The sequence below is a fragment of the Lontra canadensis genome, unplaced genomic scaffold (assembly GCF_010015895.1).
Source record: "Lontra canadensis isolate GAN:19392208 unplaced genomic scaffold, GSC_riverotter_1.0 scaffold10, whole genome shotgun sequence".
Classification (NCBI taxonomy): domain Eukaryota; kingdom Metazoa; phylum Chordata; class Mammalia; order Carnivora; family Mustelidae; genus Lontra; species Lontra canadensis.
Genome location: NW_022631004.1, coordinates 14,396,612 through 14,422,368, shown reverse-complemented (window position 1 = coordinate 14,422,368; position 25,757 = coordinate 14,396,612). Strand labels below are relative to the sequence as shown.

At 36.6% G+C, this 25,757-nt stretch overlaps 1 protein-coding gene across 4 annotated transcripts; it reads left to right on the top strand.

Moving 5' to 3' along the window:
• The first annotated feature begins 352 nt into the window (after window positions 1-352).
• On the top strand, window positions 353-24,710 carry PBK (PDZ binding kinase). Of its 4 annotated transcripts, none has more exons than XM_032855679.1 (8): window positions 353-469; window positions 6,049-6,126; window positions 10,374-10,467; window positions 14,612-14,754; window positions 15,257-15,426; window positions 16,884-17,013; window positions 23,394-23,567; window positions 24,059-24,710. In XM_032855679.1, the coding sequence occupies exons 2-8, from the start codon at window positions 6,069-6,071 to the stop codon at window positions 24,256-24,258; spliced, it is 969 nt and encodes a 322-aa protein (XP_032711570.1). In that variant the 5' UTR covers window positions 353-469; window positions 6,049-6,068; the 3' UTR covers window positions 24,259-24,710. The 4 variants fall into 4 exon arrangements, with proteins under 4 accessions (XP_032711570.1, XP_032711571.1, XP_032711568.1 ...); XM_032855680.1 differs by having other exon boundaries at window positions 353-474; XM_032855677.1 differs by lacking the exon at window positions 353-469 and adding an exon at window positions 5,637-5,732.
• Window positions 24,711-25,757: the final 1,047 nt, after the last annotated feature.

The window sequence follows — 25,757 nt, the reverse complement described above, 5'->3', positions numbered from 1 at the left end:
ATCATTACACATTTTGAGAATAGTGTTTGTAATTGGGGAAGAATTTCGGCCTTAAGTACATGCATGGATAAATACTCTTTTTAACCGAAGTTGTCCCTTTGAAAGGCTGACAGGAGGTATAAAAATCAGTTTGTCTTTTCTTTCTTTCGTTTGTCTTCAAGGCGTCCGCATTTGATAGTAAGATGGAATCGCTGAGATAGGAAAAGCCAGCGGGGGGTGGGGTGGGGGAGGGAACGCCTAGAAGGAAGAATACGGTTTGTTTGTCCTTCGCGCCGCCCCGTAGTTTGCCGGCGTGCAGGGGCGGCGCGCGCGGGTTTGAAAGCGGGGAGGGTCCGGTCCCAACGACTGTTACGGAGTACTTGTGTTGGCGGGTGGCGGGCCTGAGGCAGCCCGGGTTGTGCTGAGGGCCACTCGGGATCCGTTTTCAAGACAGCCTTGGCCTGGACCGTTCCACCCCGGGGCGGTTGAGGTAAGGTGAGCTTTGGTGGACCCCTAACCACGCGTGGGCCCGGCTTGGCGCAGGACCCCCTGCCCCCCGGAGCCGCGGCCTCTGTGTTTGCTTGGTGACAGCTCGGGGCCCAGAGGGAAAGGTGACGTTGGGAATGTGGCGTTCAACGGGGAATTCCCTTAGGAAAAGTGTTTTCGACCCAAACCCGCGTGCGCATCTGAATCGCAGGGTAGGGTGGGGATTTCAAGAAAGAAATTCCCCTTTTCTCGAAGTGAAGCCTAACAGTCTGTACTGTTTATGGAGGATCCGTAGGACAAGACAATGGATCTAGCGGGTTGCCCTTATTTTACGGTTGGTTTCACAGACAGATGCCAAGAGGCCCGGGTCTCTGCTCCAGGCGAGACCCCAGGGTTTAGGGACATCTTAGATGCACCAGATCCGAGCACAGGCTTGCGCTTGGTGGGAACGATGGTTTCTTACCGCCGCCCAGTGAATCTCAGTTCCAGCTCTTAGGGGCGGCTGGAATTGGCGAGGGATTTCTGGTGGGAACAGAGAAGGTAGGGCTTGAGAAAGAGGGTTTTGAGAAAGCACGGTTCCCTCCTTTGAACTTCACGTCTAATGTTGCTTCCGGTTTTCAGGTGAGGTGACTGAGCTGGTGGAAGAAGGATTTTAACTACCAGCCTTCTGGAAGCTCCTGGATTGGTTGGCGGGGGGTGTCCAGGGGACTGGCGGGGTGGGTAAACGGTTTGTGCTTATACCTCCAGGAAGCTCTGGGATGCAAAGCGTGCAGGACCTTAGAAATAATCCGATCAGAACTTTGCCTTTTTCAGGCTTCTTTCCTCCTCTATTTCCTTTTCTCATTATCGTTACCAATTCTCTATTTCTGCTTTTTCTTTTTTCTTTGTTTCTTTGTTTTTTGTTGTTGTTGCCTGTCAATACAGTTCGGTTCTGCCCAGTAGTATCCATGTGTTTAGTCCTACAGTGGCTTCGGGTACCAAAGTTATTGACATCTGATTCAATAGATCTTTTGATTAACTTGCTGAGCTCTGTTAATTTTTAAATATTGCTTCTTAAACAGTACTTGATTAAAAAAAAAAACTCCTAAATACTCCATAGACAATGAAATTTTGCCCACAGTCATAATACTTTCATTTCTAATGTATCGTCATGTAAGATATTCACAATTTTATGCTGCTTCCTTTGTAAGAACCTTGTGATTCGGAACACTATGGTTATTTAGCAATTTATATATAGAGAAAGAGATAGATCTATATGTATATAGATTACATATATCAAATCTGTGAGTTTGGACTAGTGGCTCGAAACCATCTCTCAGTTCCCTGAGGCCTGAACTGTTTTGCCATAACAGAAGGTGCTCAGAAAACTGTGAGATGGAGAGGGTGTAGTGTGTTTAGGTGCAAGTAGGCTGTAGCGGGAAGTGGGAGAGAGTCCTCGAGTGTTCTAGAATGTAATATTAAAAGCTTGTTTAAACTTAGATGTTTTTAGTTGGAGGAAGATTTTATGCTGCTTCTGAGTATCAGATCCTCTTTATGCTGAGGGAAAGGGCAATGAGACTTAAGAGGCAGTAAAATTTCCAGGATACCTCACTTTGTGGGATTTTTTTGCATCCTCGTTTTCTGGCTCCTTGTCAGTTTACTCTGTTCTTCATCTCTCATGTTGAGATTTCTCAGAGTTCTGTGTTTCCTATCTTTACTTACTCCTTAGATGATTTTAACCAGTCTCTTGGCTTTAATACCATATATATACTGATATGCCACAAATTTGTACCTTCAGATTGGATTCCAGACCTATATCCAGCTGCCTATTTCACGTTCTTATTCAGGTGTCTAATCAGGTATTCAAAATTGTCTTCCTGGGGCATCTGGGTGGCTCAGTTGGTTAAGCGGCTGCCTTTAGCTCAGGTGATGATCTCAGTGTCCTGGGATCGAGCCCCTCATCAGGCTCCCTCTCAGCGGAGAGCCTACTTCTCCCTCTGCCTCTGCCTGCCGCTCTGCCTACTTGTGCTATCTCTCTGTCAAATAGATAAATAAAATCTTTTTTAAAAAGTTCAAAGGAAAAATGACTTCCTTATCTGAGTAATGGTACCTATATTCTTTCAGTTGCTCAGTCTGAAAACTTGGAGCTGTCTTTGACTTTTCTCTCATTCCTAACAAAAATCCAAACATTAGGAATTCTTCTTGGTTCCAGATTCATAATACGTCCAGAACCCAACCATTTCTCACCATGTCTTTACTGCTACCATCCTGATCCAAACCACCATATCTCTCCTGGATTATTGCAGTGTTGTGTCTGTCCTTGTTCCCCTTCAGTTAATAAACATAAGTGGGAGTGATCCTGTCGAAACATAACATGGAGTATATCACTCCTCCTTGTAAAACCCTCCAATATCTTCCCCTTTCTCAGCAAGAGCTGAAATCCTTACTGTGACCGAAGCTCTATGAAGAAAAGATGAGGTCTTTGTGGCTTCAGTGCTGCACTTGGTTTGCTCTCCTTCATGCCCAATCTCTGTGACTTCATTTCTTTCTCCCTTTTGCTAGCCCTGCCCTCTTAGCTTTCCCTTGAATGCTTTCAGCCTCAGGGCCTTTGTATTTACTACTTTTGTCCTGCAGACTTCCCCTAGATATTTGCATGGACTAGCTCCCTTACTTCTTTTAAACAACATCTCAAGGAGACCTCCCTTGACCACCCCAGTTCAAATTTCAAGCTCCTTGAAAGGAGCTCCTGTCTCAGCCCATCTCACCTCACTGGTGTATATTTCCCCAGCTTCTATACCATTATCTTCTGTATTTGTGTTCTTGTTTGTTTGGGTCTTGTTCACTGTTGGGTCTCCGGTGCCTAGAAAAGTGCCTGGTGCATAGTACATGGCGGTGCCTAGAACAGTGCCTGGTGCATAGTACATGTTCAATAAGTATGGGTGTTGACGGAGTGAATGAAGAATGGCTTCTCATAGGTACATAGGAATCTTAGAAGCTCATTGAGTGCTCCTTCACAACTTCTTTTGAGGGCAAATGAATGAAGATGAAAGAAGGGCCATCAGAACCATATGGGGAAATTATTTCCCAAGTAGAAGTAGCTCCTCCAGCCCCCTCTGTTAAAATGGTTTATCCTTCCTGAAAGACCTGAAATGTCCTCAAAAATGTGTTCCTTCCTTTTAGTCAAATGTTTCACTTGATAAAATTAGTGTACTTTTGTACGAAAAGGAGATCTTTGGTGTTCAAAATTCAGGCAAATCTGAAAACAGTGGTGATTGTAACTAATTAAAAAAAACAAACTTCTCATTAATAGACAATTAAAGGTAGGCCTTTGAGGTGATTTTTCTTGGCAGAGTTTTTAAAAATACTATTTATTAAGAGCTCTATTCAAAATTTAAACGTATGTTCTCTCTGCCTGCCAATTTTTATTTTATTTTGTTATTATTTTTTACATTCCAGTGTCGTTTGCATATAGTGTTATATTTGTTTCAGGTGTACAATATAGTGATTCACAGTTCTGTGTATTACTCAGTGCTCATCATAAGTGTACTCTTTTTTTTTTTTTTTTAAGATTTTATTTATTTGACAGATCACAGAGAGGCAGGCAGAGAGAGAGGGGGAAGCAGGCTCCCTGCCAAGCAGAGGGCCCGATGCAGGGCTCGATCCCAGAACTCTGAGATCATGACCTGAGCTGAAGGCAGAGGCTTAACCCACTGAGCCACCCAGGCGCCCCCATAAGTGTACTCTTAATCCCCTTCACCTATTCTACCCATCTCATCCCTTCCTCCTCTCTGGTAACCATCAGTTTGTTCTCTATAGTTAAGAGTCTGTTTTTTGGTTTGTCTTTGTTTCACCACCTCCAGTTTGTTTTGTTTTTTAAATTCCACATATGAGTGACATCATATGGTATTTGTCTTCACTTAGCGTTATACTCTCTAGATCCATCCATGTTGTTGCAAACGGCAAGGTTTCATTTTTTATGACTGAGTAATATTCCACTACATATATGTACCACATCTTTATCCATTCATCTATTGATGGACACTTGGGCTGCTTCCCTAATTTGGCTATTGTAAATGATGCTGCAGTAAACATTTGTGTGCATATATCCCTCTGAATTAGTGTTTTGGTATTCTTTGTGCAAATATCAAGTAGTGAGATTACTGGATCGTAGAATAGTTCTGTTTTCAGTTTTTTTGAGGAACCTCCATACTGTCTTCCACAGTGGCTGCACCAATTTGCATTCTCACCAACAGTGCATGAGAGTTCCTTTTTCTCCACATCTTCACCAACACATGTTGTTTCTTGTGGTTTTGATTTTAGCCATTCTGACAGGTGTGAGGTGATGTCTCACTGTGATTTTGATTTGCATTTCCTTGATGGGGTGATGTTGAGCATCTTTTCATGTGCCTCTTGGTCATCTGTTATGTCTTCTTTGGAAAAATGTCTATTCATGTCTTCTCATTTTTTAATTGGATTTTTTTATGTTCTTTATATATTTTGGATACAAACCCTTAATCTGCCTCCCAATTTTTTTAATAGGTAAACCAAACAATCTTACAGACATGTAGTGAGAGTTTACTTTACAATAAATCTAATATGAACCAAACTATTTTTAAAAAAGAAAAAGTAATATTTAAAATTTTTATTAAAAAGGATTCTTTAACAGATGTATTACAGAAGAAATAAAAAGCTTGGATTAACTTGCTTGTATACACAGTATGTATATTTTTTGTTGATAGGTAATTTTTATATAACTTATTGAGATATATAATTTACATATTATTAAATTTACTTTCTGAAAATATATGATGTAGCGACTTTAGGAATAGTCTGAATTGGGTATATTAAATCACTACCCAATTTTAGAACACTTTTATCATCACAAAAAGAAACCCCACACCCACCAGGAGTCGCTCTGTGTTCTCCCTTCTCCCCAGCCCTTGTCAACTACTAATCTGTTTTCTGTCTGTGGATTTGTTTATTGTGGACATCTTCTGTAAATGGAATCATATATGTGGCCTCTTGTGTCCGGCTTCTTTCACTTAGCATAATCTTTTTAAGTTCATTCATATTGTAGTATATATCAGGACTCTTCCTTATTACTGAATAATATTCTGTTGTGTATATTGTATGCCTTATTTTGTTTATTCATCATCTGATGAATACTTCTGCTTCTTCTTTTTGGCTGTTATGAATAAATGCTGCTTGCACAGACAGTTTCTCTAAAATGTATGAGAGACCTGTTAACAATGACCCCTGGGAAGTGAGAGGGAAACTTTATGTACTAGGTGATTTTTTTTTTTTAACCAAGTTCATATATAACTTTTTTTTCCCTAGTGTGTATATTACTTTTTAATAACAAACAAGCATAAAAACCTAATAATTAATAGTATGACATTGGGTAAGTAGTTCTACTTCTCTAGGTGTCAGTGTTCTCATTATAAATAAAATTGGACTAAATATTTGTCATGGTTTTTTTCAGTTCTCAAATTTTATGTTTATATGATAAAATGAGTTACAGTGTTACAGGGTTTTTTTTCCTTCATGAATGAGAGTTGTATTCTGTATAACTGCAGTGTAATTTTCAATTTGTTTTCATCATAGGACCTAAACTGTTTATTACAATGGAAGAAATCAATAATTTCAAGACGCCAAGCAAAGTATCTGAAAAAAAGAAATCTGGTAAGATATAAAATCTCTTTTCATTGTTATTGCTATAGAAATGTCTTAGCATTATTAGAGTTTGATCCTTTAATTATTATTTATCATACACATACAATTTTAGCATAAGTCCTCTTTGTAATGTTGATTTTAATAAGACTTGTTTTGTAGGCTAGGGTTTGGCCATCTAGTGGGTAATTTTATTGATATTCTAACAGATTTGGAGGTTCTCTCTGGTAAAGAATTAATTTGAACCATGAAGTACTTTAGCTTTCCCCTTCTGGTACATGCAGTGCTCTTGTGAGGGGAAGAGTTTCTAAGGCAATTCAGTGAATAAAGGGTAATCTTTTCAACAAATAAAAGCTTTTGGATATCCATATGCAAATTGATCTCCACTTTAATCATACAAAAATGATTAAAATTATACATTTTCTGGAAGATAATTTAGGAGAAAATCTTATCTTGTTCATTTCTAGTACATAGATTTTTGTGTACAGACTTTGTGTCCTGAAACTGTGCTAAAGTCACTTCTTCTATTAGCTTTTTATGGGTTCCTTAGGCTATTACATACATAGTTGGTACTGTTGTAGATGAATATATGAAGATAGTGTTACTTTTTTTTTTTTTTTACACCAGTCTGTGTTAGTTTCTTTTTTTCTTTCCCTATGTCACTGGCTCTAGTATATTTTTGAATAGAAGAGGTGTGAGTTAGACATACCTCCCTTGTTCCTAGTGAAGTTTTATGTTAGATGTAGGTTTTTCAGTTATCTTTTTTTTTTTTAAAGATTTTATTTATTTATTTGACACAGAGAGAGAGAGGTCACAAGTAGGCAAAGAGGCAGGCAGTGGGGAGGGGTGGAAACAGGCTCCCAATGCGGGACTCGAGCCCAGGACCCTGAGATCATGACCTGTGCAGAAGGCAGAGGCTTAACCCACTGAGCCACCCAGGTGTCCTCAGTTATCCTTTATCAGGGTGAGGGATTTCTTTTTATTATCCTTCATCAGGTTGAAGGTTATTATGAATGGATGTTGAACTTTGTCAAGAGCTTTCTCAGAATCCATTGAGATAGTTTGCTTTTTTTAGTCTTTTAATGTAACTTATGTTAAATTTCAAATGGTAAACCAACCTTTCATTCCTGGGGTAAAGTCAGTTTGCTCCTGGTGTATTTTATGTATTGTTTGATTCGGTATGCTAATATTTTCTGTGTTCATAAGGGATATTGGACTGTATAGTCTTTTTTTTTTTTGGAATGTCTTTCTGGTTTTGATATCAGCATATTTTATATTCATAAAGTATGATGGGGAGTGTTTCCTTCTCTTTCCTTGGAGAGTATATGTGGAGTTGATAAATTTTTTTTTTTCCTTAACTGGTTTTTCCTCTTCTACTGATAGTAAAGCCATGTATGTGGCCTGAAGTTTTCCTAGGAGGAAGATTTTAACTGTGACTTCACAGTTAATTGGCATAGGGCTCTTCAAATTATCTATTTCTTCTTGTGTAAACTTTGCTAGTGTTTTTCAAGAAAGTTTTTCACTTTAAAATTGTCAAATATACTGGCAAAATGTTATCTGTGATATACTCTTTATTACCTTATTACCCTTCTAATGTCAGTTGGATCTGTAGTGATATCTCCTTTTTCATGTCTGATGTATTTTACATTTTCTTTCTTGACTTGAGGTTTATTTATTTTGGTGAACGTTTCAGGCACTTGAAAAGTCATGCTGGGGCGCCTGGGTGGCTCAGTGGGTTGAGCCTCTGCCTTCGGCTTGGGTCGTGATCTTGGGGTCCTGGGGTTGGTCCCCGCATCGGGCTCTCTGCTTGGCGGGGAACCTGCTTCCCCCCGCCCCCTGCCTACTTGTGATCTCTGTCAAATTAAAAAAAAAAAGAGAGAGAGAGAAAAGGTCATGCTTTCTGCTGCTTAGGGGTACAGTGTTCCAGGACTATCATTAGGTCAAGCTGATTGACTTACGTTGTTTTGTTCAGGTCTTCTGTATCTCTACTAATTTTACTTATTCTGTTTTTGAGAGAGGTATCTCCAACCACAATTGTGGATTTACCTACTTTTTCCTTTGAGTGCTACAGTGATTGTTTATATATTTTGGAGCTTGTTATCAGATACTTTTACATTTAGGATGGTTATTTATTTTGATGATTTACCACTTTACTATTATGAAATGTCTTTATCCAGTGTTGTACTCTTTGAAGTTCATTTTATGTGATATGTGTTCACTTTTATGTGATAAAACCAGTCCAGTTTTATTTTGATTACTGTTTGAATAGGATGTTTTCCAACTTTTTACTTTTAACCCATCTATGTTTTTATATTTAAAGTGAGTTTATAATAGCAGATAATTATGTCTTGTTTTGTTTTTATCCATTCTGACAATTTCTGCCTTTAATTGGACTGTTCAGTCATTAGCCACTGTGGTGATTTAAATTTAGGTTCAAATGAATTAAAAATAAAATTATAAATTTAGTTCCTTAGTTGTACTAGCTACTTCTCAAGTGCTCATTAACTACATGTGGCCAGTGGCTACCATACTGGACAACACAGATAGAGAACATTTCCATCATGACAGAAAATTCTACTGGACAATAGTATTTAGACAGCCTTTAATGTAATTCTCTGTGGTTGGATCAAATCTACTATTTTTGCCGTTGTCCCAAAGCTCGCTGATGATTTCTTTGTGTTTTTTTCTAATATTTTTTTCTGTACTTCATTTTTGGTAGTTTTTGTTGCTTTGTCTTAAAATTTAGTTACCTTCTTCTCTAGATGCTTCTCTAACAGTATCTCTAGATGCTCTAATTCTTATCCATTGTCTTTTTTATTTCTTGTAGTTCCATTAGAAGTTTTTTTTACATCTTTTTTTTATTGCTACACTCACATTTTCCTTTACATTATTGAACATATTTTTAAGATTTCTATTTTAAGGTTCTTACCCCCTAATTCTACATCACTGTCATTTTATGGTATGTTGCTATTGGTTTATTTTTCTCCTGGTGTGGGTCATATTTCTTCTTTCATGCCTGGTAGTTCTTTTACTGGCTACTGGACATTTTACATTGTCGAGTGCTAGATTTCGTTATTCCTTGGAGGACTGTGTGGTTTTGTGATGGTCCAGTTAACGTTACCTGCACATTAGCTTGGTTTTTTTGAGGTTTGCTTTTAAGCTTTACTGTAAACCTTTTCCTTGGGCTACAATTTAGCTGGACTGTTTAGAGGACTTTATTCAATGCCCTGGGTATTAACCGAGTTACCACACCCTGGCTGTTGGCAACTGAACCATTCCTGGACCCGTGTGCTCTCTGACAGCTGTTTAGTCTACTGCTTACACTTGGTGTCTTCCCTGATTTGGCAGGGGGCGGGGGCGTCTGTCCATTGGTTGTACTTATAACCAACACTGAAAAGAGGGAGACCTCTTTTCAGGTCTCTGGAGCTTTCTCTCTCATTTTGTGGCTCCCTATAGTTCTCTACTCCATAAATTCTAGCTACTTAGGTTTCTTGGATTTCTGATCTCTGTTTCTTGAGTTTGACAAGACTTCTGGGCTGTGTTTCTTTGCTCTACAGCCCAGAAACTGCCTTAAAACAGCAAGTTAGGGCTATGATAGGGCTCACATCATTGTTTCTCTTCACTCAGACTTCACAACCCTGCTCTGCCTGTCATCAAATGTCTGAAAACTTACATTTTGTCAAGTGTTTTAGTTATTCATGGCAAGAAGGCTGTTCAGTTGTTCCATGAACAAAAGTAGAACTCCTCCATATCATCTTCTTTAACGACTACATAAAGCTCTGCAATACAGATACAGTGTAATTATGACCCTAATGATGCCTACTTAGGTTTTTGTTTGTTTTTTTGCAGTCACAAAATCAAATACCAATATTCAAATATATATGTGTGCATGCGTGTGTGTATGATGTCTGCACACGTGCTGTAGTACACAGTTGGCAAACAACATACAGTAATAGTTTAGGCTTTGTGGGCCACATAGGGACTCTGTGGATTATGATTCTTTGTTTTTTAACAACACTTTTATAATCTAAGAACAAATCTTAGCTTGTGAGCCAAATGAAAATAGGCTGTTTGCTGACCCTTGTTTCGGTGTTACTGTAAGACAGGGCCTCAAAAGCAGATTTGGTCAAAGGGTTTCCACTTAAAATTAGGGGAGTTTGTATCAAATTGCTCTCTAGAAGACTATGCCAATTAATGCTTTTGTTGAGGTCTTTTCAAATACTCATTTTATATTTTTTATTTATCTTTCTGACATTTAGCATTATGTTCAACTCCATGTATAAATATTCCTGCTTCTCCATTTATGCAGAAGCTTGGCTTTGGCACTGGGGTAAACGTCTACCTTATGAAAAGGTGAGTATAACATTCCACATTAAACTTTTCACATGGAACCCTAGTTGCTCTGTAATTGAAGACGAAAAGGAAGATGAAAATTCAAATATTTTGATCTCAGATATGTTCCTGGTCTTATCTGACTGCTATATTCCTGTCTTAGAAACCTTTTATAACTTTGCTACAGTTTTGCCTGGCTAACTTCTCTCTTACCTTCCTACTGATGGATTATTAAAGGAGAAGGAATTTGCTCAGTGAGGAGTCTGCTTCTCCCTCTCTGCTGCTCTCCCTGCTTGTGCTCTTTTGCTCACACACACACAATCTCTTTCTCTATTAAATAAATAAATAAAAACCTTTTAAAAAAGGGTATACGCATGATTTTAAAGTAGGAAAATTATGTTAAAAGAAGAATGAAAGTATAGGTGTCAATAAACATTTTTTTAAAGTTGTTTCTTTTATCCATTACTCTGTACTTTTATTTATTAAGTGGCAAATAACTTAAGTCAATATATATTCCTCATTGCATTCTTGGAATCAGCCTGACTACCAGCATATCGTTAGCTTTATCTAGGTTTATAATGTTTCCAAATAGAAATGCTTTCTTCAATAAAAAAGGTAATGAATTGAGACTAGCATAGCAATTATTTTAGTAAATGGCTATTCTTAAATATTTGTAGTTTAAACACCCCCTTCGTGTGTTCTTGTCCTATTTGTTTTTTAGACCTTCATTTTTTAACGTCTAAAAGCTTGTTATTTTGAAAGAAAAAATTCTCACAGATTTATGGCTAGTCTCATTTTTCCCTCCCTTTAAAAAAATATCCTTAATTGTAAAGTGTGTGTTACCAACAAAGTTCTACTATAGGCAAGACTTAGTTAGAAAACCTCACATTGTTGATATTGAACAATAGTAGTCACCTACTGACCTACCACTCCTCCTAACATAGCCTTGTGCACCCGGGATTTTTTTTTTTTTTACTGGTAGAGATTTCCTTCACTTCTCTGGTGAATCGGGCCCTCTGTTTTTCTGTATCTTCTATCTTACTATTCTTGGTTTATATTTTATTTTGAATGAGGGCACGTAGTAGTTCCCCATTGAAAGACGTACAGGAAATAACTTTTTTGCAGATCTGCATTTATGAATATGTTTTCATTTTACTCTCATTCTTGAATGGGCCTTTTTGTTTTTCTGAGTCAGAATTCTTATTTGGAAATAATTTTCCTCTAGAATTTTGAGGTCATTGTTCCATTGTTTACTAGCCTGTAGTGTTACTATTGAGATTTCTGAAGCCCTTCTGATTGCTGCTTCTTTTTATGTAATCTGGTTTAGGTTATTTGTTCCTCCCACTGTCCTGGAACCTCCTATGATCTTCTGTTTGTCACCAGTGTTCTGAAATTTCACAATGACATACATGAGTGTGGGCCTTTTGGAATCTGAAAATTCTTACTCTTAAATCTTTGGAAATTATTTTTTAAATTACTTTGTGGATAATTTTCACCCCCATTATTCTCTTCTCTATCTGGAATTCCTATTATTCTTTTTTGGGTGCGGGACTGATTTTCTTTTTGCTCTGCTTTCTGGGAGCTTTCTCCAACTTCATCTTCTGATACTTCTTTTTTTTTCATTTTTTGTCTGTCTTGTTTTTCATTAATTATCTTAACATTTTCCATTTTCAGATGGCATCCTAAGTCTTTTTGAGGGTGCTGTAAGTGCTCTGGATCCTGGTCTGGATGTTAATAAACCGGTATAACACATGTGAAATCACATTCAGCATTTAATATGCATATGGTCATGGCTTACTCTTCCCGTGTGCTTCATGAGTTCTCAACTATGGCAGTAAACCTCAGGCTAAAGACCTCTCCTTTAACCCTTCCAAAGTGGGTCTCCAGTGTTCAGAAGCTGGGGGAATAGCTGGACAGCTGATGCAGAATCGGGGAGGGTGTGTCTAGAAATTCACCTGCTTTTTAAGTGACTTTCAAGAAGGTCAGTAGGCCTGTTTAGTCTGTTATTTTCATGGGCTTCCCCATGCTCTTCCAAGCTTCTGAAAGTGTGTTGTTGTCTCCTTTTCATTATTTCTATCCCTTTCATTGGGTATAGGACTTAAAATACCCATTTTCTCTTATTTTAATGGGGCTTGGGACGGATCATAATTAATTGTGTATGTACAAGCTAGAAATCTATATTTTTAACCTAGAAGTCTATTTTTATGTTAAATCAAATTAACATTCCTAGATTAACTTAGTTGTGACACATTATTATTTTTTATAAACCTGATGAATTCATTTTGCTATTTAAGATTTTTATGTCTGTGAAATTGGTTTGTGATTTTCCTTTTTCTGTTGTCCCTATTTGATTTGTTTATTACGGTTATGCTAGATTCATAGTCCCTTTTCTTTCTATTCCCTGGAACAATTTGTGTAAGATGGAATGATAGGTTCCTTGAAAGTTTAGTAAACTGACCTGTAAAATTATTTAGGCTTTGTATTTTTTATGGGAATATTTTAAACTCTTGATTACATTTTCTCTTTTGTCAGGTTTCTTAGAATTTATCCATTTTGTCCTTTAAATTATTGGGGTAAAATTTTTAGTATTTATTCACTTATAATTTTTATCTCTGAGAAATCTGTGGTTATGTCTCTATTTTTGCTGGCAATATTTTTTGGGTCTCATTTTTTTCCCTTGTGCAATCTCATTTAAAAAATCTGCCTGTGTCGTCTTTTCAATGAACCAATTTTTAGCTTGGCAAAATATTTTATTCAGATTTCGTAAATATGTTCTTGGTGTTCGGTAGATTCAGATATGTTATGGAAAAGATGAAGATGGATTTATTCACTGAATTCTAAATCCTCAGAAGCTGAGGGATACCCTTTGAAACCTGAAAAATATATTTTTCATAATAAAATCACACGGAAGAGGTCATCCCCAAATGCTATTGTTATCTAAAACTGGAGGTTTAAGAATACTTTGGATAGACTTATGATAGATGGATGTGAATTAAGAAATCTAGTGATCCTTTGAGTGCATGTTTTTTGATTTAAAAAAAAAAAGATCCTGCAATCATGGAGCCATGTTCATGAGTTAGTAAAAAACTAAGTGGATTCCTGATTCTTTGTTCAGTCTGTTTTATCTTCTTATGGTAAAACGTTTTATCTCTAACTTTCGAGGCTCTTTCATTAGCTTTCCTGCCCATATGCTGCATACACTTTGTCCTTAATTTGCCGTCGTCCCATGAATAACTACCTACCTTACCAGGTAACCTTTTCCCTGACTTTGTTCTACCTGTTAATTTAAACCTTAGAATGTTTTCCCCTTAAATATTCTGAAAATGACTGACTCTTCCTAGAAAACAGTTTATGTTTTTTCTCATTTGTATGTTTATTATCTCCTTACACTTGTGTCTTTGAGTATATGGTGGAAGGTATAGGACGGATCGGTTACTGTGGAGGCACAATATTTGTTGGTGAAGAGCAGTCTGTTACTCTTTGCACAATCGTATATGGGCCAAATGTTTCTCATACATCTCTTCTTTAAACTTCTTGAATAGTAGTCTTTATTACTTAGCATTCTATAACTTACCTCTGGTACATATAGTTCAATGTTTGATAAGTAGTTAGTAGTCTGACATGCTGAAATGGAAAAATTAGAAAATAGTATAGTAATTTTGAAGTTTAGAATTTATAATGTTCCTCTTTTTCCTTTTAGTTGTCTCTTTTTAACCCCTCCCTTTCAGCAATAGATATCAGACTTCTCTTGTGGCTAATAGATATATGAGCTATATATCTTCCAATTAAAAAAAATATGTAGCAGAGGTGTCGATAATCAAAAATATTTAAAAATTTTTTTAAAGATTTATTTATTTGAGAAAGAGCATGCATGGAGGTGGGGGAGGGTCAGAGGGAGAGAGAGTCCTGAGTAGACAGTGCACTGAGCACAGAGCCCAATGCAGGGCTTGATCTCATGACCCTGAGATCATAACCTGAACTGAAACCAAGAGTTGGATGCTTCAGTGACTGAGCCACCCAGGTGTCCCAGTAGTCAAAAATATTTGTAAAAAATTTTTAAACAAATTATTATTGAACCCTTTCCAAAATCTGAATGTTCTTGTTAGTTATTTGAAATGCATTATGTTATTATTGTTTCCATACATTGTTTGATTATTCTTTTAAGATCTCCCAGAGGTTTGTCTCATTCTCCTTGGGCTGTGAAAAAGATTAACCCTAGATGTAATGATCATTATCAAAGTATGTATCAAAAGAGACTAATAGATGAAGCTAAGATTTTGAAAAACCTCCATCATCCAAACATTGTAGGTAAGTTTAAATTTATCTTGCAGCAGTGCATGTGTTTATTCAGAAACAGTTTATACAGTCTCTTGACCAGTGTCAAAATGAAGGTGGTGGTGGAGTTTGGCAAGAACTAGATTATTGTGACTGTTCTAAAATAAGAATTATATTTTTAGATGCTTATGTATTTTTAAAATTTAATGGGACTAGATATACTCATTATGATGCTGGCACTGTAGAGAATGCAGGAATATAAAATGACCTTCATTTAGATAATTTCCTTATTTTCATCTTTAATGTAAATAAGACTAGTGAAACCATTATATTTAGGAAGGCATAGAACATTTAAAAATATTTTAATTTGTGTTACTATTGGCAAACACTGAAGTCATTTTAAATTGTATCTACTGAATTAGCTTTATAAATAATTGTTTCATTGTATTTTGTCAGTTTCCAATCACATCACTGTAAAAAAACTTAAATACTGTTTTTTCCTATTCCTGTAAGAAAATGTCCTGTTTTCTTTAAGGTTATCGTGCTTTCACTGAAGCCAGTGATGGTAGTCTTTGTCTTGCTATGGAATATGGAGGTGAAAAGTCTCTAAATGACTTAATAGAAGAACGAAATAAAGACAGCCAAGATCCTTTTCCAGCAGCCATAATTTTAAAAGTTGCTTTGAACATGGCGAGAGGGTTAAAGGTAAGCAGGCCATTATATTTTAAATGGCTCTTGTGGAACATAAAAGAACTACCTTATATACCTAATTACAAGGTGGGATTTTTTTTTTTTTTCCCCAAAAGAAGTAGATGTGCTAAGTGAAAGTCTTCATTGACTCTCATACTGTAGCAGCAGGGCTTCCTTATCTTGATGAGCAGAGTATTGTTTGAGGCCTTTACAGAGCCTGAAATAATCCAAGTCAGGTAGTTTTGTTTATAGAGATCATATGTTAGGTTTGGTTAAAAGGATTAATCAGTTTAACACAAATTTAGTAATTCTTCCTGGGGGCGGGGGGGGGGGTAACCTAATCCTCTGTGGATGTAAACAAACCTCTTAAAGATTGCTTTGTGAGACGTTAAGTTTTGGATACCAATATACATCTATAGGTCAAGTGAAAAAAAAAAAAGCTCCTTTAGTGTTGTCAGATAAATTGTTGTGCCTTTGAATACATACAACAAAAGGAAAAGAATTTGTTATGGTAGGTAACCGAACAGGAGAACCGGCAGCTTGGGAACACTGTTGGATGACTGGAAAGTGGAGCATGTATTGGTGTTGACATCAAAGTTGCATGTTAAAAGTTCATATAAAATTGACTTGTGAAATATAAAACTGCATAAAAGCAATATTTCTAAGTACATATTTTCATATGTATGTAGAAAAACTGATTTTAGGATAGGATAAGCTAAATTAATCATTTGAATTATTTAATAAATAACAACTTTATATATGGATAGTAGAATTAATAAATTTCACTATAAATATATTTGAGCATACTCAATTTATGATCAACATTTAAATTAAGCACAGTAGGTGTTTGAAAGCATATACCAAAAATTGTCTCTGCACTAGTTTGAAGCAGCTCACAGAGTAGTTGCTCAAATGCCGATGAATGAACAAATAAGAGTTTGGCAGGATTCTTTTTGATTATGAATGGGTATCATTACTAAGGGTTAATGTGTAAAATAAACTATTAGTCTTGGATGACATTTCTGCTTCCTCTTCTTGTTGTAACTAATGCCCTTATCTGTTCTGCATTATCTTGACACCTTGTTTGTGAAAAGTGTGCCTCATTTTGAAGATTCCAAATTCATTTCTAAAACTTACTAGTCTCAAATAGAATTGTGATATATTTTTAAAGCCACAGTATCCTCTTTTGCTGTAAAAGTATGAAATACATTTGAAAAGGAAAAGTTAGCTTATCTATAAACAGACATTGATTTCCAAAGCCTCCTTTATGGCAGACTGGTCAGTATGGCAGACTGAAGTAACCTGGGATGTTCTCTTGTCTGACTTCAAGTAATCTGAAATGATGGACAGATACCATCCTGCGTGTAGTTCAGGAAGGGAGTTCAGTTGTTTTTTTGTGTTTGAAAGTTATCATATGCATTTTTATCAGTTTATGTGTTTGCTCTGATGTGTTAAATTTCCCACTATTTTAGTATCTACACCAAGAAAAGAAACTGCTTCATGGAGACATAAAGTCTTCAAATGTTGTAATTAAAGGTGATTTTGAAACAATTAAAATCTGTGATGTAGGAGTCTCTCTACCACTGGATGAAAATATGACTGGTAAGTAGTATTTGGATTTTTATTATTTTTTTAAACAATTTTATTTATTTATTTGAGAGAGAGAGAGAGCGCAAACAGTCGGTAGGGAGAGAGCAAAGCAGACTCCCTGGGGGCTCAGTCCCAGGACCCTGGATCATGACCTGAGTAGAAAGCAGATCCTGAACCTGACTGAGCCACCTAGGCGCCCCAGTAATATTTGAATTTTTAAACTTTATTCTTACGCGATTTTTAAATTTCTAATTTTTATGTATTTTAATAGATAATTTACGTACTTCACAAATCAAAAACCATGTATAAAAAGTGTATAGTAAACAATATCCTTCCTTTCTCTCTTCCACTTAGCCTCCAGCCCCCTCCCTTGCTACACCCATAATATAAATTATTTCATTTTTATTAACATCTACTTTAACTGAAGATGACTTTAGGAACTATTTCTAACCAGGATTGGGATTTTTATGTGGTAAAAGATCTGAGACTAGAAAACAAAGTTTTCTTTTAATAAGGTTTTATAAAGGAATTCATTTAGTGACAAGATTGGAGAAACTGATAGAAACGGGGTAGAAGTAGGAAAGTGGGGTGCTACTAAAGGCCTTCTGCTTCTTATCCCTTGGCGTGTCTTTACTCATTCTTTTCACTCTAATATAAATACTGACATCCTCAGAAAATTTAAGATCTCGGTGAGAACTGAAAGCCAGCCTTGTAAAGAAAGCCTTTGCTTTCAACATGTTATTTAATAAATAACATTTAAATTTGCTTCTTGATATGAATATAAGGTAAAAGAAAGATTAATTAATGCTGTTAAGAACTTTTGCACACTTTAATTTCTAGCTAAGGTAAAATAATCTATGAGTTAGGTCGAAGGAAAAAGCCAAGATGAATAGAGCACCTTTATGAAGATGTTTGTAATCATTCATGAAGGTAGGCCTATTATGAGCCTTTAGGTTACGTAACTGCTACAGAGTTGAAATTTTCAAATATTAAAGGAGAAATTGTGAAACAATAAAAATGAGATTTTTTTAGCATAATTTTCTCAGTCCTTAATAGATCAAATAGACAAAACTAAGATGTAGAAGTTCTGAGTAGATAATAAGGTCAATATGTATCCAAGTATTTATTAAAATTGAACATGTATTAAGTTATAAGAGAAAACCTCAGATTACAAAAAGTGGAAGTATTGCATGGAGTTCTGGGTGTGGTGCATAAACAATGAATTTTGGAACACTGAAAAAAAAATTAAAAAAAAAAGTGTAAGTGGTCTAATAGTTGACATTCATTATCCCTTAGCACTAAAAATCTAGAAATTAATGACACGATTAGAAACAAAACACCTGCATTTTTTAGGAATTCAAAATATTTGTAAATAATTCTTAGCTGAAATCAAATTCCACCTACACAAATGTTTACAAAATGATGAGACTGTAACAACAAACCAAAACCTATTTGATATTGTCAGCACTACACAGATTAAAACATTTTCATTATTTAAACTTTATGAAGTTAAGTTTGAGTATTCAACTCTCATCAGAAAAAAAATGAAGCCCTAAAAAGCAGAAAGCAGAAAGTGAATGAATTAAAAAACACATAAATTCTGTATTATTCCAATATGATCTATTTTATTTTAGAACGTGTCAAAGTTCATAGTTTATAAACATGTAAAACAGTTCATAAACATATTAACAGTTCATCCTTGATACATGTTCAAACGAGCCAAGAAAATTCTATGAAAGAATGACAAGTAGGAATTTTCCCAAGGAGATGTTAAGAAGTATTATAAAGCCACAGTAATTAAAGCAGTGATACTCATGAGAAAAAAGGCAGAAAAATATAAAGTCAGGTATTCCCAAATATATCAAATTTGTTATAATAAAAGTGACAATTTAGTATTAGTGGGAGAGAGGTGGTTTGAATCAATAAACGATGATGTCTGGATGTTTTAGAAAAATAAAGCTGTTTTCCATCTTCACGCTCATCCTCGTAGATTGAGGATGTAAAAAAAAAAAATAGTGGAAAAAAATTGTAAGTAAATATTTCCTTAATATTGGGCTTAAGAAGGACACCAAAGTTAGACACGATTTTAAAAAAAAGCCATGACTATGAAAAATTCTTTGAAAAATTTCTCAATGCTACTACGAGTGATAGGATAGCTTTAATGTGTACTCATACGTGATATAGAAGCGCGACTGGTGTACCATTCAGTTTAGGCTAAGTTGTGCTGTGGCAGCAAACGCTCAAAAACTCAGCGGCTTCACCAACCAAGGCTTTTTCAGGCTGCACGTCAAGATGGCTGCGTTCCACGCATGCTCACTTGAGGACCTTAGCTGCTCGAACATCCATTGTATGGAATATTGTCATCGTTGTATGTATGGAGGGTAAAAAAGGCTCTATGGCGGGGCGCCTGGGTGGCTCAGTGAGTTAAAACCTCTGCTTTCGGCTCGGGTCATGAACCCAGGGTCCTGGGATTGAGCCCCACATCGGGCTCTCTGCTCAGCGGGGAGCTTGCTTCCTCCTCTCTCTCTGCCTGCCTCTCTACCTACTTGTGATCTCTGTCTGTCAAATAAATAAATAAAATCTTAAAAAAAAAAAAAAAGCTCTATGGCTGTGCACTGCAGTAGATACTAGCTACATCTTGCTATTTAAATTAATATTTTAACATTTTAAACAATTCCATTCTCAGCCCACCCACCCACTTTGCAAGTGCTCAGTAGCTATGTATGGTTACTGGCTACCATATTGGACAAGGCAGATATGGGACATTTCTATTGTCACAGAAAGTTCTGTTGGAAAGTGCTGCCCTAGAAAGTCTTGTGTTAACAGATGCTCAAGATTAGAAATGATATAAGTCCCCTCTTTCACAACTCGCTGGCCAGGACCAGGCAGATGGCTGCATCCGAGCTTGACAGGCCAGAGAGTGCAATCCTTCCATGTGTCCTGAGGGGGGAAAGTATGAACTACTTGATGAACAGCACTGGTAACTGCTACACTGGGCAATTTGGAAAGGGGTATTTTTTTAAAGAAGAAAACCCTTTCAAAATGTCCTTTGATCCTATAATTCATTCCCAAGAACGTATTCCAAAAAAATAATTGGGCAGAGTAGGTATTTTTTTTCAGAGTAGGTATTTTTAGTAATGACCTGATATATTAACTTAGCAAAACCAAAGGAGACCTAGGCTTCTAGAAGAAATAGAATTGAGACAGAAGAATCAAAACCCATGTAGCTTTAAAAGCAAAGCAGAAACAAAAACAGTAACTATCCTGATAAAAATACGAACACTTGGAATTTTGGCCGACCCTCAGCCTCAGTCTATCCTGTGTAAACATAAACCCGGGTTTGCGCTTCCTTGAGGGCATTTATTTTCAGTAGATACTTTTAATTAAAATTTGGGCGCCTGGGTGGCTCAGTGGGTTAAGCCTCTGTCTTCGGCTCAGGTCATGATCTCAGGGTCCTGAGATTGAGTCCCGCATTGGGCTCTCTGTTCAGTGGAGAGCCTGCTTCCCCCACTCTCTCTGCCTACTTATGATGTCAAATAAATAAAATCTTTACAAAATAAATAAAATTTTAAAATCTGATCTTGCTTTCTCAAGAAAAAAAAATATTGGCAAGCTTAGGGGAAGTGTCTGGGCAGCTCCTTTACTGGAACTCTCAGCTTCACGAGACAATTTAAGGTTAGAGTCAGCCTAGCAGTTCCTAAAGCTGCTAGACCAGCCGTGCATTAAGAGAAGGCATTTCTCTTCTCTTGAGCTAAGGCTTTCTCTTTGTGAAGAAGTTTAAAGATAACAGGTAATGGGAAAACAAAATTAATCTTTTCATACCTCATTGTTTCTGCACTAATTTGTGTTAATATACGCACAAAAATATGCATTGTAGCAGAACAGACTGCAGAACTTTAAGTGAATGTCCATCAGTAAGGGATGATTTAATTTATTGTACCACCACACAATAGAATTTCATTAGAATTACATAGGTTTATATTTGTAAGAATGGTATGTCCAGATATATTAAGTGAAATGAACACATTCTAAAATAGCACTTAAATATGTATATATTAAGACAAGTTTGGAAAAAATACATCTAAATCTTTAAAACTTATTTTTAAGTTTTATATTTTAATAGGAGACATATTCACGTCGATTATACATGAGGTATTCTGTGACAAGCCCAAATTTTAACAATGGTTATCTCTAGATTGGTTGATTGATTTAGCAAATATTTTTGTATTGAGTGCAGTCAGGTATTGTGCTAGGTACTATGAATGCAGAGGAAAATGGATGGACACAGTTCTTACCCTTCTTAAAATTTTTATATGTATTTTGTAAATTAATGTATAGGTGACACATAATATTATGTTGGTTTCAGGTATGCAACAGTGATTTGACAAGTCTGTATGTTCTGCTGTGCTCACCACAAGTATAACTACACTTATCACCATACAACGCTGTTACAGTACCATCTTTATTCCCTAAGCTGTGCCTTTCATCCTGTCACTTATTCTTTCTATAACTGGAAATCTGCACCTCCCACTCCCTTTTACCCACTTTTGCCATCCCACTGGCAACTATCAGTTTGTTCTCTGAATTTATAGGTCTGTTTCTGTCTTTTGTTTGTTCATTTGTTTTGTTTTTTAGATTTCACATATAAGTTAATTTATAGTATTTGTCTTTCTTGGAGTTAGTTCACTTAACATAATACCCTCTGGGTCCCTCCATGCTGTTGGAAATGGTGAGATCTCTTTGTTTTTTTTAATGGTTCCATGATATTCCATTGTGTGTGTGTGTGTGTGTGTGTGTGTGTGTGTGTACATACATACATACCACACAGGCATATATATACATGTGTGTAAGCCACATCTTCTGTATCCATTCATCTATTGATGGACACTTGAGTTGCTTCTGGGTCTTGGCTATTGTAAACAATGCTAGAGTAAACTGAGGGGGGCATATTTCTTTTTGAATTATTGTTTTCATTTCCTTTGGGTCAATACCAGTAGTAGAATTACTGGTCATACGGTAATTCTATTTTTAATTTTTTGAGGAACCCCCGTACTCTCTTCTACAGTGACTGCACCAATTTTCATTCCCACCAGTAGTATACGAGAGTTCCTTTTCTCTACGTCCTCACCAACACTTGTTATTTCTTGTCTTTTTGATACCAGCTATTCTGACTGGTGTGAGGGGTTATCTTGTGATTTTGATTTGCAGTTTCCCCATGATGAGTGATGTTGAGCATCTTTTCATGTGCCCATTGGCTGTGTGTGTGTCATCTTTGGAAAAATGTTCGGATTCTCTGGCCATTTTTTAATTAATAGTTTGGTTTTTTTTATGTTGAGTTTTATGAGTCTTTATGTATTTTGGATACTCACCCTTATTGGATATATCATTTACAAATATCTTCTCCCATTCAGTAAGTTGTCTTTTTGTTTTGTTGATGGTTCCTTCACTGTACAAAAAAAGTACGTTGTTTTGGTGTAGTCCCAGTAGTTTATTTTTGCTTTTGTTTCCCTTGCCTGAGGAGACAGATCTAGAAAAATGTTGCTAAGGCCAATGTCAAAAATATTATTGCCTGTGTGTTCTTTTAGGAATTTTATGATTTCAGGTCTCACATGTAGGTCTTTAAGCCATTTTGAGTTTGTTTTTGTTTATGGTATAAGAAAGGGGTCCAGTTTCATTCTTCTGCATGTAGCTGTCCAGTTTTCCTAGTACCATATATTGATTGCTTCCTTTGTCATGGATTAATTAGCCATATAAGCATGGGTTTCATTCTGGGCTCTGTTCTGTCCCTCAGTGTGTCTACTTTTGTGCCAGTACCGTACTGTTTTGATTACTAGAGCTTTATAGTAGATCTCGAAATCTGTAATTTGGTATTTCCAGCTTTGTTTTTCTTTCTCAAGATTGCTTTGGCTATTTGAGGTCTTTTGTGGTATCTATAGTCTATATTCCTGCCACTTCTCTTCGTGTTTGTTTTTTTTTTTTAAGAGAGGGGAGGGACAGAGGGAGAGGGAGAATCTGAAGAAGCTCCCTGCTGAGTAGGGAGCCCCACTTGGGGCTTGATCCCTGGACCCTGAGATCGTGGCCTGAGCTGAAGGCATGTCAGATCCTTAAGTGACTGAGCCCCTCAGGCGCCCCGATTCCTGCCACCTTCTAAGAGAAATGCTGTTTCTCTACACCCTTGCCAACTGGCCAGCTTTTTTAATATTTTACAATTTAATAAGGAAAAAGTAATTCTTACTGAGATTGAGTGTATTTTCATGTTTATTACCTACATTTAGTAACCTCTAAACTACCTGTTAAAACATTTATCCAGTTTTCTTTAGGTTGGTTGCCTTTCTTAGTGATTTCTAGTGCTTACCCTAAAGACCGACTTTCTTGTATTTTACTTGTTTCAGTGACTGACCCTGAGGCCTGTTACATTGGCACTGAGCCTTGGAAACCCAAGGAAGCTTTGGAAGAGAATGGGATTATTACTGACAAGGCAGATATATTTGCCTTTGGCCTGACTCTGTGGGAAATGATGACTTTGTCTATTCCACACATTAATCTCCCAGATGATGACGATGAAGGTATAACTACATATTTTTACCATAAACCCCAGTCTCTTCATTTTGAACTAAAGATCAGCTGGTAAAATTATATTTCATCTTTCTATTAAGTTAAAATTTAAAAGAGGAAGTTATTTGAACTAGTGCATGAGATAATGGATTATATTAATGTGGACTAATTTGGCACGATCTCAGTTTAATCTCCTACAAATGAGATGCATGTTAATTGACAATAAATAGGGAGATAAATTGAGAAGATCCTGCAGAGCAGAAAGTTTCCTTGGAAACTCCCCTCGCCTACGGAAATGACTGGAGAGCTGTCATATAGTAAAAAGGGAGGGGTTCGTGACCTGTAAACTATGACGGTAGCTGATCTCTGCCATGGCTGGGTAATGGAAGAGACCACCTGCCTCCCAGGTGATGAGCTCTCGTTTTGGAGGGTGAGTTTGAGCAGATGCTAAGATTTTCCATGACTTAGTGTTATTTTGTTTGTGTCAACTCCTCTTGAGCAGATCAAACTTTTGATGAAAGTGACTTTGACGATGAAGCATACTATGCAGCTCTGGGGACGAGGCCTCCTGTTAATATGGAAGAACTAGATGAAACGTACCAGAAAGTAATTGAACTCTTCTCTGTATGCACCAACGAAGATCCTAAAGATCGCCCTTCTGCCGCACACATCGTGGAAGCTTTGGAAATAGATGTCCAGTGATCCCCTCATTTTTGTGACTCCTGAGCTTTACGTTGGCTCATGTATATAACTGTTCTGTTTAGTGTAATACATTATATAGTTACCGTGATAAGCTGTAATTACTGTATTTTTTGAAGTGACCAGCTTTAGGACCATAGCTCCTAGAACATTTAAACAATTATTTATATTTAACATGTTTACGATGGTAAGCATTTGAGATTGTAGAAGTTTTCTATTAAGTTTAAGAAACTAGCTACTTAAGTATATGAATTTGTTTGTACAGTTTAAAACACTAGCAATAACACAATATGCTATAAACTCTATGTCTAACAATTTAGATTGAGTGACCATTACTTTTATTAATGCTCAAAAATTCTTTATTTTAATGGATCTATTGAGATTAGCACTTTGCGCACTACAAAATAAGTCTGTGTTTGCTTATTTTTTTTAAACCATTAAACTTTTTCCTGGCCTTTTTGGCTGATGTGCTTATACTAAATATGGTCCCCAGAAGCTGAGAGAATGGGGCTCAAAAGACTGGCTCCTTGGGTATTTACAGGCATTTTTGGTTCAGGCTTGTCTTGCTCTCTTGGATCTCCCTAGGTCTTTCGCTTTTGCTTTAATTTATTAAATGTATTTTCTGCATGGAGATCCCTTTTTTATTTTTATTTAGTGATCTATTTAAAGCATTTCATAGTTCCGGTGTTAAGAACAATAAAATTTGAATAGGATGATATAGAATAAAGGAGACTTCAGTTACCAGAATTTGTCTTATTTTATACGTAATTAATTTGAATGTCATCATTAAATATATTGAGTGAATGTGAGTGAATGTGAGTTTCTTGTGGCCTATAAAACAAGGGTGATTTGGATCAGCAGTTTCTCTGCCACAGCTGCCTGGGCATTTTTTCTTTTTTTAAGATTTATTCGTTTATTTGAGAAAGAGACAGTAAGGGGGTGGACTGAGGGAGAGGGAGAGATACTCTCCAGCAGACTTCCCGCTGAGCACAGAGCCCAACGCAGGCTCATGGGGCTCCATCCCAGGACCCTGAGATGATGACCTGAGATGAAATCAAGGTTGGACACTTAACCAGCTGAGCCACCCCAGTGCCCGCCGCCTGGGCATTTTTAGTTAGTGAGTTGTGTTTGTGACTCCAGGTGATACACCTGGACTTGACTAGACAAAGAGTTGGAAGAGTTACTGTCCCTTCTTGTGGACAGAGGAAGAACCATTACACACTGAGCTTTAAACAATTCTAGAATTCATTGGAGGTTCCTTTTAGAATGAGATTGTACCAAGCCATAGTACACAGATATTAATGGGTGTATGTTCCATCAACATACCAGTAAAGTGACATTAAAGCAAATTGAAAGCTGACTCAGAAAAATCTAGTATACAAGTTTACACGCTCTATGTAGCTACCCTCACGTTGACTTTTATATGATCTCATTAGGTCTGCCAAGTTGACAATCTCTTGGTCCATTCTCATGAATTGCAGCTTTCTTTTTAATACATAATC

Coding starts and splice junctions, on each gene's coding strand:
- PBK (XM_032855677.1), top strand. CDS start 5,672: ATGTATGAGAGACCTGTTAACAATGACCCCTGGGAAGTGAGAGGGAAA. Junction 14,755..15,256: donor CCATCATCCAAACATTGTAG/GTAAGTTTAAAT, acceptor GTTTTCTTTAAG/GTTATCGTGCTTTCACTGAA. Junction 23,568..24,058: donor CCCAGATGATGACGATGAAG/GTATAACTACAT, acceptor CCTCTTGAGCAG/ATCAAACTTTTGATGAAAGT.